Source organism: Eurytemora carolleeae, unplaced genomic scaffold (assembly GCF_000591075.1).
Source record: "Eurytemora carolleeae unplaced genomic scaffold, Eaff_2.0 scaffold1654, whole genome shotgun sequence".
In the NCBI taxonomy this organism is placed as follows: domain Eukaryota; kingdom Metazoa; phylum Arthropoda; class Copepoda; order Calanoida; family Temoridae; genus Eurytemora; species Eurytemora carolleeae.
This window is the reverse complement of record NW_019397539.1, coordinates 27,273-40,271: the sequence shown is the minus strand read 5'-3', so window position 1 is coordinate 40,271 and position 12,999 is coordinate 27,273. Positions and strand designations below refer to the sequence as shown.

Sequence of the window (12,999 nt, the reverse complement as noted above, 5' to 3'; positions counted from 1 at the left end):
ACTGTTTAAACATATTGAATAAATTTAAATTCCAATATATAATTGAATAAAATTTTCTTGTCTCGTGCTTGTGCATAAATATCAAAAGTAGAGGAGCTAAAGCCTAAAGAGTCACAAAGATGTGCCCAGCAGCCGATGATTTGAATATTTTGAACCTGTCAATCCTCTTAAAATCACAAAATACGTAAAAAGAATTATTAAATAGAAAATATTTATACCAGAATGACAATCAAATTTCGCGAAATGTGAACATATTTTTGTTGCCGAAAATGATGTCTATACACAAAATTGTTTTTTAATTCGCAAAATAATTTTGGGAAAATTAAATTTCGTGAAATCTAGGACGTGGCATTCGATTGGTTTAGACGTTCTGTTTGGTATTCAAACAAACCGAAAAAAAACAACAAACCATACAAATCTAACAGAATAAAACCTTTGCCCCTTAAAATCTACACGGCTCCAATCCTTGCATAATCCGAGCACAGGCTGGCAATATATACGAGAACCCAGTCTGAATAAAGATAGGATAAAAATTGTTTATTTTAACTGTTTAAATTAACAAAAAGAAGTAAATAAAACAATTTAGAAAACTCAGATATGGACTTGAAATGAAAGTGCTGAGTTCTGATTTTGTTAATGGTTGTCATTGTAAATAGATAAAATAGAATAGATTTATAAAAAGATTTTTTAACATTTTACAAAATTTTGTTGTTAAACCAAATTCGGGAATATTTTTTCATACAACTTTTACAGTGGGTGCTGGGCAAGGGAGTTAATCAATTATAAAAAAAGCTCACAAATAAGGATTGGCAACCAAGAAAATAAAATACTTTTTTATATGATTGTTGCTGATCTGAAAGCTATTTTCACATTTTGAAAAAAAATGTGGCAGATTTCTTGTTAATATTTCAGTTTCCTAATTTTATTTGTTGAATAAGAGAAACAGAGGATTTATTTGCCAGCATTTAGTTTCCCTTATTTATGGAAAGAACTAAATTATTTTAATATTTTGATTCTCAATGCCGTAATGATTTTTTAATTACAAAAGAACATAATGTTTTTCTTTCTATTTCGTTTATATTTTACGCTTGAAAAAGATAACTTTGCAGACTTGGCACATTTCCATCACTTAGTGTTAGAAATGGGCCAAGTGTTAGATTTTGAACTAATTTCCCCTGGAATATCAGAGACTCCACAAAAAACATTATTAAAATTGTAATACTTCAAAGATTTTGAAATCCAACAAGAAAACCAAGAAAATCTGCGAAAGTTCCTATTTCCTATTTAAAAATGTGAGGCATGGCTTCTTGAAGAAAGATTTATAAAATAAGGTAGGATGACTGTTATGGAAACAATTACAATCCTTGAAGCCCAACAAAAGTAAATAAAAAAGATTTTAATTTCTGTAATACCACATAGTTCTGCGAGATGTTACTAATTGATTTCTGCTTAAAGGGACCGTTCACTTATTTGGGTATGATAGGGAGTAAACTAAATAGCCCATTTGCTATTCATTTGTATAAGTTTTACTTTTTAAAGACGACGATGCTTTTTGTCATATGTCATGCGGATTAAAAAATTCTAAATATTAGATTAAACTGTAGTATCTAATTTTTAATTGTAAATATCTTTAATTTTTTCAAAGTTATTTAAGAATTGTCTATTTTCAAAATATAACTTTTTTTTAACACTTAATTGATTGATACGTTTTCCTACTTCACCAGAAATCCCCGAGTTGGAATCTAGGAACCAGTTTGACGGAGAGAGAAGGTCGTCATTGTATATGCATGTTAATTTTTTTCTAATTCTAAAATCAAAAGTTTCATATTTTATTATGTAATATCTGACACATGATATGATGTCACTAAAGTATGTTATTGTTAGATTTTATTGGGCTGTTGTTACTCCTATTACGCTATTTCTCCAGCCATAGTTATCTTTGAAAAGTAAGACTAATGAATAGCTATGAGGCTATTTAGTTTACCATGAAATTACCCAAATAAGTGAACGGTCCTTAGTAAATCGTAATTAGTTGAAAATTACGCAAAATATTTTAATTTCAAGATTTAAATGTCGAAGGTAGGTTTACACCATTATTAGGCAGATAACAGGGTTAACGTTTTTGGGAAAAGTGTTCAGCTATTTATCAATAATTAACAATTTAAAAAATATTTCTAATTAAAGATTTTTTCATGTTTTTTTCATGTTTGACCAAAATCCTGAAATGAGGGAAAAAATAAAGTAGAAAGTAATTGTTTTTAAATCGCTATGCAACAACTGTTTGACTACTGCCTGAAATCTAGGAAACCGAATTTATGGCTTTCAATTTGCAAACCAATCAACTAACCATGGCTATCTCCAGACACATTGAAGCACTCAACAGTGTATAACCTTTTGCAGAAAAATATTTAAATTGCGAATTGTTCGGTTTACATATATATGTTATGTTATATATGTTAATATTTTATCATATATTACAACCTTTAAAAGCAAACTTGCGAAACGAAAAAAATAGATAAAAATAAGATATCCATGTCTTTCTAGTTAACGATTTCTCATGTTCAACTATGTTTTGTCTTCAAAACTGACTTATAGTGAATATCTGCTGCAAAACTGACTTATAGTGAATATAATGAAAATAATGACGTAAAATCTCATAGCTTAACATTTTCTAGCCAAAAAGACTGGAAAAGGGAGGGGTGGCTGCTCTCCGGGTTTTGAGGAAAAAAATTTTCTTTCTTAGTTTTCCTCAGATTTTTTTAACAATATGATGATTTTTGGTGTAATGCGGCCCATATAGAAGGCACTAAATTTGTTATAGAACAATTTTATTTTGTGACCGTTCAGTAAAAACGCATTTTTAATGGCATCAATCAATAAAAGATTTTTTAGGCAAAAAATTGGATTTTTCTGAAAAAAATTGGAAATAAGATAACTTATAAAGATGTATTTAGACCAGCTCAAATGAAACCTTTATGTATCTAGCTAAAAACAGATATTTACATTTACCAAAAATCTTTAATTTGCGATGTTTTTCCTGAAAATATCTGAACAAAGACAGTAAAAAAAAAGGGTAGCAGAGTCCTTTTTCACTTTTCGGATTAAAAGTACCCATTTTAAAGGACTTTTCATAAAATGTCGGATAAATTTTCACATTTATACTCCGAAACCCTGGGAGCAACTCTAAAATCCTGGAAGCACTCCAAAACCCTGGGAGCAATTCAAAAACCCTGAGAGCAGCCATCCCTCATTGGAGGGTCATGAATAGATCCTCCCCCTTCTACACACACACACACACACACACACAAACAAGAACACTGTTTAAACATATCTTTACCTACAAAGTTCTGGATGACTTTTTAATTGCATTGGTAATAATTCTAATGTAGCTCGTAATATCGTTTTAAAAAGATATATAAATATATCTCAATACAAATTCGGTTTAAAAGTATCATTTTAAAATGTTTTTTTTTTGCAAAATTATGCATTTCATATTTTGGTCTGAATTGAACGGATTATTGATTATTAAACAAACTATAGTTGAATAATTTATGATTAATTTTCATTTAGGGTTGATAATCGGATTTAAAACGATCAAAAGAACGAATGCTTTTTTCGTTTCGTTTTCATTAAAAAAAAAATGATCAGTTTTGAAAACAAACCACTGTTTTGGAACTTTCAAAACATTTTTTTTTAATCGAAAAACGATCGTTATAAAAAGAATTGCATAAGAATTTGAGTTTTGTGACAATTAATTTAAAAAAAAATTTTCAGGAAGACAAGGTTATACATGTTGTCTTGAATTTTTTTATCGAGACAAATAACCTAAATGTTTTCTGACCTCGGATTTTCTGACCCAAAAATGTAATTTCGATCGTTTCCAAAAAAGTGGTAACAATCCATCCCTACGTTACATTAAATTTGGATTTTGTTTTATAAAAATCTAATCTATTATTCATAATGATAAAATCTAATTTATAATACTTAAAAATATGAAAGAATCTATGAAATAAAAAGAATATAGCTAGTTGGGCCTTACAGTTGCAAGTGTAGTGACCGTCCAATTTTTTGTAAATTTTATTGATTATTTTCTCATTTGGGGTGATGAGTACACAAAAAAATACAATGTAGGGAAATAAAAAAATGTTTCAAAAGGGAAAATTGTTCTTAAAATTTTCATACTTTATTTGCTTTACTACAGGGTGTCTTTGTTGCGAATTAGCATTGTATTACCTAATTTCAAAAGCCATAATATTATCATGTCTGCTAGAAGTTATTTTATGAATAGGGTAAAAGACTGTAAAGATGTGTCTATTATGTCTCCGCAAGATGAACAGTGAAGACGGACAAGTTTACTCTGTTTGTATACTGTAATTCTCTTGTTTTACTAAGTACAATCGAATCAACGATAATATATATATAGATATGCAGGCAGGTAGAAACCTCCTTCCTAAATTGCTTTTATCAGACAACTAATTTTTGAACCTCTGAAAAAATGTGCACAAAGAGACATCTATAGCAAATTGATTACTTTCTATATGCCTTTCTCCCCTTTCTGCTATCTGTAGGAAATACGCATTCTTCAGCAGTCCAAAAATTGTCACAGCAAAGTGTACGGAAACCCTATCGCCCCCTCCTTCTATTCAATTCTCCTTGCAAAATGTGAGCATAGCAGACGAAACTCTTACAGATTACAGCTTTCTCAGTAGGTATCACTATACTAAATCAAAGAATTATTTAAAAAGACGATATCGAATTCGTCACTGAATTCCCATATTTTTTGGAACACCCTGTACATACATTGCTTCAGTTCCGATTATTATTGGTAAGGTTTTTTCCTACAAATTTCCTTTCAAATCTATTTAACAAGGAGGTGTTACATTGAATATTATCTTCAATTACAAGCCAGATGTAAATCCTAGGGATTTTCGAGATCAATTAATTGCACCCATGGTTCAGGGCTTATGCAAATATTTCACTCTAGATCCCCGTACTCTCGTTTTGGTATCAATCCCTTTAATAACCTCTTTATACATATCTCTCAGAGTATAAATGAATTGGGATTGATTAGTTTCATAGTTTATTTATTAAATACATCTGTAACGTTTATTCATGTTTAATAAGTTCTTTTTAGATATTCAACTGCTACGGTTCAGGATCTGTCCGAGTAGCTTCCTTTATTACTCTATCTCGTTTAGCTTCTCCAGTTCAGTGTCTATCTAGGAAGTTTCTCCAACTCGATATCCCGTTTAGCTGCTCCAGTTCAGTATCTATCTAGGAAGTTACTCCAACTCGATATCTCGTTTAGCTGCTCCAGTTCAGTATTTATCTCGGTAGCTTCCACAACTTGATATCTCCTTTAGCTGCTCCAGTTCAGTATCTCTTACACTTCAATCTGAGCTGCTACTCTAGCTGCTTCCAGAGCCTCTGCTAATTTAGCTGCTCTTACAATTTAGGCTGCTTCCACTAAATTCCCAGCTGCTTCTTTTATTACCGGAGCTGCTTCTAGAGTTGTCTATATGTTAACTGTACTTACAGTTGAGGTGCTCCCAGAGCTATTTCCAGAGTCTATTCTATGTTAGCCTTACTCAGAGTTCGAGCTGCTTCTAGAGTCTTTGCTATGTTATCATCATTGTTATCATCATTATTATCATCCTTGTTATCACCATTGTTATCTCCATTGTTATCATCATTGTTATCATCATTGTTATCGTCATTGTTATCATAATTGTTATCATCATTGTCATCATCATTGTTATCATCATTTTTATAACAATTGTTATCATCATTGTTATCATCATTTTTATTCTCATTGTTATCCTCATTGTTATCATCATTGTTGTTGTCCTTGTTACCTCATGGTTATCATCATCGTTGTCATAATTGTTATCATCAGAAGAGCTGTTCCACACCAAGCAGCGTCTCTTGTCACAAGGTTATCTTATTCTTCTATGATGGGTATATGGAGTGCTGTCTGTAAAAATCAGCGTCCCCAGTATCAGGTTTGAATATCCTAGTTCTCCTCTGTATCCAGGATATTCCAGTGGGTAATTCAGACGGGCTGGTACGAGAGCAATTTGTGCAGTTCTAGAAGCTACAGAATATGAATCCATGAATCCCTTGATGAGATCTACAGATGAGTATGGTGGAATCTCATGATGAGATCTACCGATGAGTATGGTGGAATCTCATGATGAGATCTACAGATGAGTATGGTGGAATCTCGTGATGAGATCTACAGATGAGTATGGTGGAATCCTTGATGAGCTCTACAGATGAGTATGGTGGAATCCTTGGTGATATCTACAGATGAGTATGGTGGAATCTCATGATGAGATCTACAGATGAGTATGGTGGAATCTCGTGATGAGATCTACAGATGAGTATGGTGGAATCTCATGATGAGATCTACAGATGAGTATGGTGGAATCCTTGATGATATCTACAGATGAGTATGGTGGAATCTCATGATGATATCTACAGATGAGTATGGTGGAATCTCGTGATGAGATCTACAGATGAGTATGGTGGAATCCTTGATGATATCTACAGATGAGTATGGTGGAATCTCATGATAATATCTACAGAGGAGTATTGTGGAATCCTTGATGAACTCTACAGATGAGTATGGTGGAATCTCATGATGAGATCTACAGATGAGTATGGTGGAATCCTTGATGATATCTACAGATGAGTATGGTGGAATCTCTTGATGAGATCTGCAGATGAGTATGGTGGAATCTCTTGATGAGATCTACAGATGAGTATGGTGGAATCTCTTGACGAGTCCTTGGTATATATAGGTATTCAAGCTGCCCTATATCTTAATGTCTCCATTGAGAGAAGATGGTGCTTCTACATGTCCTGGAGTTCCTATTTGTCCTGGATATCCTAGAGATCATGGCTGCTCTGTATCTTGAGTGTTCCTATTACATGCACCATCTCGAGAATCTAGAGCTTCATCTGGCTCCTCCATATCTTGGGTGTCTCCATTGAGAGAAGATGGAGCTTCTGCATGTCCTGGAGATCCTGGCTGCTCTGTGTCTCGAGTGTCCTTATTATATGAACCAAATCAAGATCATAGAGCTTCTGCTTATGAACAACTTAGCTGCTCCAAGGCCCCAGTAACTCTGTTTATAGCTCCAACTGTAGAATAAAGAGAGTCCTCTGATATCCTCACTCTTCAGTGATGTTGAGGACTTCGAGGGTGTATATTCCAATATAATGATAAGGAAGGAGGGCAGTGTACTCAGGCGCGCAACTAGGGGGGGCCAGGGGGACCAGGCCCCCCCTAGCCTGATTAGGGGGGGCATGCCCCTCCCTTAAGAACTCTTGCCCCCCCTGTAGGGGGGGGGGGGGCAAGAAGTGACGAAGTCCACCCTGTTTTGCAATTTAGCGATTCATGAATCCTGACCCTGAGCAAATTTAAGAGCTCTTATCGTAAAATAAAAAAAAGATAATTGAACTTTAGTTTATTGAGCTTATAGTTCAATCGATATAGCACTTAATTATATACACACACACAGACCCCCTTCGTCTCCGAGACTAACTACTGCTGTAGATCAGAACAGGTTGACAAGATTCCAAGGTGCCTTAGTCTTTGTTTTTTTCATTATGCTGTTTTTTCCTGGGAAAGGGAAATGGGGTTTATTAAGTATTTTTTAGATATTTTCACTATCAGTTCTGCCACTTATTAAATGATATTGCTTTAATACTGTAGTACAACTATTAAATTAATCCTACATGTTCACCGCAAATAATGTATGATGTGTCATATTAAAAAAAAAAATATTTTTCATGTAAAAACATGAATTTTTAATGAAAGGCATTTCTTGTCAGTTTCTGAGTACAATGTACATATTTGATTTATATAACTAATGAAAATTTATATATATATATATGTAAAAATTGTAAATTAATTATTTTTGTGATTTATACAGGGTGTCCCAATAAACATGGGAATTCAGTGACGAATTCAATATAGACATTATAAACACATCTTTGCAGTGTTTTACCCTTTTCATAAAATAAACTATAGGAGACATAATAATATTATGGCTTTTGAAATTAGGATTACAATGCTAATTCATAACAAAGACGATATCGAATTCGTCACTGCATTCCCATGTTTTTTGAGACACCCTGTACCAGAATAGATTTCTTTTTTTATTTCATATCAGATGTGTTGACTTACTGAATATCCGGTTGGCAGAGTTAGTTTTTTATTGTTTAAGTATAACACACATTTTTCTTGCCCCCCCCTAAAAATGTTTAGGATGGGCCAAAAAAATTTTCGCGCTTCGCGCGAAATATTTCCCCCTAGCCCCCCCCCTAACCAAATGTCTAGTTGCGCGCCTGAGTGTACTCCTTAGTTCTTTGGTATATATCGTAAGATATATCAGCCTGATAAAAGTCCAATTGTGCAGGTCCCCAAGTCTTGGTTGTAAATACGGAAGATTCTCTTCTACGTCCGAACTAGGGTTTCCATTCGCAAAACTTTTGCGCAATTTTTGCGAAACGAAACGCAAAATTTTTTTCATTTGCGCATCAGTTTTACGCGGAAAAACAACAATTTGCGCAATCATTCGCAAAAGTCATTTCGCGCCAAATTGCCCTATTCTGCTTTTGCGAAACTCAAGTTTTGCACAATTCCGCAACTAGAGTTTTGCGCAATTCCGCAATTTCGTAAATATCAAACGGTTGGTGACGGTGTGTGTTATTCTCGAAAAATCTTGTTTTGGAATATCTTCCTATTGGTCACTTTTACATAATTGACCAATGACAGTTAAGAAGAGTTCAATTCAAATCTCACAATTTTCTCGACAATTTCAGTTTTGGACATGCATATTTCCTAAAAGTAGATTCTTCAGGCATTGGTTACTTTCTTGCATTATTTTATATGAGATGAAAAATATTTCAGAATTTGATTAAAAAAATTAAGAATATAATTCATACTTGATTAGGCAAAGCTTTCAAGGGTCACTTGAAATTATTTAATAGGATTAAAATATTGCCAAGTTTCACAATCTCTAATTTCTATTATATTAATTTTGGTCCCTTAATTTAAACTTTTTGTAACTGGAAGTAACCAATTGAGTGTAGTTTAATCGTTATCATACTCGTATGTTAATATTTTTTTTATGTATGGAATAAATCTTCAGTTGTTTAATTCTAAGCTTAGAATATTAATTTTTGACAATTTGCCTGACAAGTTACATTTGCGTAAAACTTGCGGTTTCGCGCAAATTTTGCGCAAAAGATTTAGTCATTTCGTGGAAACCCTAGTCCGAACCGAACTGGTCAAGGATCCTGGGTGCACTGTTTCTATTCTCCAGGTTCTCTAATCAGCTTATATTCAGACAAAGGGTTGAGGGGTTTTAGTATCTGGTCATATTCTAAATGCTAAACCATGCTTTAAATACTACTAAGGTAATTATTTAAACCAGTAAATCATTTAGAAACCTCTTCTGTGATTGACAAATGATATCAAAATTTACATTTGTTATCATTTAAGAACCATGAAATGATCATTCTTTCTAAAACACTTGATCAAAATAATCATGCCCATGGCAAAAACCTTGTAAAAATGCGCGTATAGGCAGGCTCTCTGCTGTTCCAGTCGGAACCCGTCAGTCACAGGGTGCAATTGAAACTGCATTGCAAGTTTAAATATTTAGGAACACAAAATGTTTTCACGTAATTTCTAGGAATCAAGGGCGGCTTCTGGATATATGATAGGGGGGGGGGGGAATAATATATCCTTCTTTATTCCAATCTACAATAATTTAGTCTTCTTGGGCCGCTTGAAGTACAGGCAGTTAAAACACTGATATCCGAGATTGAGGGAAGCCTCTTTGGGTGCATCGCCATTCTTCCAAGGTTGACCAACCAGTGGTAATAGATGACCTGTTTAATCAGAGCATTGAGCAATATTTACATCACAAAGTTTCAGTGGTCGATAAAAACTTGATTATATGTTTGATTACTGCGCATATTCCTGATATACCGAAACTTGGGTTATCATGGATGTATTTTTTGAGGAGGATATATTATATGTTTATTTTTACAATGTTGTCACTTCCAAGTAAACTTTATTATTTATTTACACAAATAAATAAAATTATTGTTTAAATGAAACCGTCCTTGTCTGATTCCACACAAAATGGGGAATTTTTTGCAAGCTGGAAACCTTACATGAAATTACGACTCCAGCCTCTTTAACTAACTCAGAATTAGAATGAAAATTGTGATACTGCTGTTCCTAGTACTCAGCCATGGCTGGGTTCATGCGGGAAGATTTCATTTCTCTCCGCTAGAGTTTGGAAGATCAGACAGGTCAGCTATATTATAGTTCTATCTATATGCAGACTGTGTAGACGATTAAGTGCTAAACTTTAACTAAGGCCGTTCCTTCCATAGACTACATTGGTCGACAACTTGACGTCTCCTATATTGGTCGTCAAGTGTACGGAGAAATTATCTATCTATCAGATAATTATTTAGCATGAGTCATCTAGCAGCCAACATATCGTCCCCCAAAGTCGTGAACTACACGACCACTATTTATAGAGAGAACGAGCTCTGAACATATGTAGTATTATAGTTCAGTACACAGTTTATTTCTTCTTATTTACCTCGAAGCGGGAGTGTCGTTTTTTGTGAACGACCTATTGCATTTTTTCAGTCGTTCAAAGCACATTGATTTCCTTTGTTATCAAATTTAACATTCATTTCAATCTATTTTGTTTGTTTTCTCACTAAACGATCGTTCAGTAAAATCATTCTCAGTAATTCCTTGTTTCTGAAAGACACCATCATTAACAAAAAATTTAGCTTGTTCTCAAAACTTCAGCTTTTTTACGAAAATTATACCCCTCTCTAACTTACAAAAATTACAATTCAAATTTAGGTAGATATAAATTTCAAAGTTAATAACAATCTGCTGATTAGAACTCTTGATGATGATTACCAAGAGATGAACTGGAAAGAATATGAAGAGGTTGTTAGTGGCTCATTGTTCCATAAACTTGAATCTGGGAGTCTTGGTTATGGAGCCAGGACTCAGACACCAGATCATAGGAAATGCATTGCGAAATGGACAGGGTAATATGTGTAGACTTTTTTATGTTACCTTAACATTTATAGTTTACAGTGTACACTAGGGAAGGGGGTACAGAGGCGCCATGAGCCACGCAAAAATGACCTCTGAGCCTCCAGATTTGCAGCAGAATGACCTGTAGGCTCCACAAAACCGTCTCCATGCTTCTCACTACATCTCCAAGTCTCCGCCATTTTGTCTCAATGCCCCGCATTTTGGTCTCCAATAAAAAAATATTTGGCCTTTACGATCACCAAAAACCTTTTTCCAAAAAATCTCAACACCAAAAAATATTTTATAATGATACATTAACATTTTTTATTACAAATATTTCATTTTAATTGAGATTAAAGGTCTTATTTTTGTTGTTCTAAATTTCCAAAATTCCTTAAATTGTGAAGATATAAAGTTAGACAAATATCATAATATTTTACAGAGGTTTCATGTACGAATCAAAGGATATCAGTGCCAATTCACAAAACACAGCAGTTTTTGTAAAATGCTAAAATTTGTGCTATTACTTGTGATATTACAGTCGTTTATAAATTATTATTTTTGATTTGTCAATTGAAATATTGTTTGAAATATTGCAATATATTGCAGAGTCTTCTATGAAGAATTAATATTTTGATTTTCATGGTTTATTATGTAATAAAAGGTAAACAAAAAATAGAAACAGCAAGTGGAGATCATGTCGTGGAGGCAAAATGGCGAAGGCTAGGAGACATAGCGAAATGCACAGAGACGGTTTGCGCGGGGCCTGGAGGTCATTCTGAAAATCTGGAGGCTCAGAAGTATTTTTTCAGGGCTCATGGGGCTTCTGCACCCCTCCCTCGTGTACACTGTATCACTGTATATTATTTGTATATTATATATGAACTGGTAAAAGTGTACTTACATTGTCTTCATCCACAACTCTCAGTATGTAAAGGGTTACCCACAAAGGATGAAACTTCAGAGATGATTGTACAGAATTTGTTTAATCTGTTTTCTTGCATTCAGGGTTCCTTGTAGGTCAAATCCGGTTTTTTTCTGTGCTTAATCAATTAGTAAACCATCAAAATACTCAATTGAATACAGAAACCAAAAACTAAACTTTAATTCGTCATATTTTAGAGATTTGGGTCGTCTGTACTGTCTCATCCTTTGTGGGTAACCCTGTATTATGATAAAATGCCTCAATTTCCAAGACAGGTCCAAGGAACTATATGCAGGAATCATATATATATATATATATGCATATTATGTACTGTACACTCTGGGAGTAATATAAACAAACCCAGTACTCCCAAAGCCGTTGATGGGAAAGGATCAGGGAATAGGAAAAGGATAGATAAAGTGATGTAACAGTTCAATAAAACACACTAGTTCATATATCAATTTAGTCGGGTAACAAATTGATTATCTAAATGTGATTTTTGGCTTTTAGGTCAATATGATAAATTTAGTTACGCCTAAAGTGAGATATGTGCGACTTGTGCATAGGGTTTTCAGCGAACGAAACGTTTTGTGAAAAAATGCGAAAATTTTCGTTCGCATTATGCAAACTTTTTCGCGAAAGTAAATTAAGCGTAAACAAAGCGAAATATTGCAAAAAAAATTTTCGTGAAAATGCGAAATACGAAAATGACGTTGGCTATACAACCTTTCATTTTTCACAAACACTCCCTTTATTATTTACACTTTATTCAGAATTCCAAACACTGCCCTTGATTCTGGGGAAATTAGTTATCTGGAAACAAAAGAAAATGGTAAGAAATCATGACTAATTTTGTATTAAGTTTATCTAGCTTTCTATCCTCATAAAATAATTTTCCTAATACTTGTTTTTCCTTATACTATTTTTATTTTTATTTTTCAATCTTCTACTGTGTTTACTAAGATTAGTCTCAGTAATCATG

General features: G+C 33.6%; 1 protein-coding gene across 2 annotated transcripts in view; it reads left to right on the top strand.

The window, feature by feature from the left end:
- The first annotated feature begins 8,461 nt into the window (after positions 1–8,461).
- Positions 8,462–12,999, top strand: part of LOC111714808 (uncharacterized) — a 31,241-nt gene continuing 26,703 nt past the window's right edge. For both annotated transcript variants that reach the window (XM_023490012.1, XM_023490011.1), the window contains exons 1-5: positions 8,462–8,468; positions 8,791–8,795; positions 10,231–10,335; positions 10,951–11,103; positions 12,791–12,849. In XM_023490012.1, the coding sequence (XP_023345780.1) occupies positions 10,238–10,335; positions 10,951–11,103; positions 12,791–12,849 (310 nt within the window). In that variant the 5' untranslated portion in view covers positions 8,462–8,468; positions 8,791–8,795; positions 10,231–10,237. The remainder of the gene's footprint in view (positions 8,469–8,790; positions 8,796–10,230; positions 10,336–10,950; positions 11,104–12,790; positions 12,850–12,999) is intronic.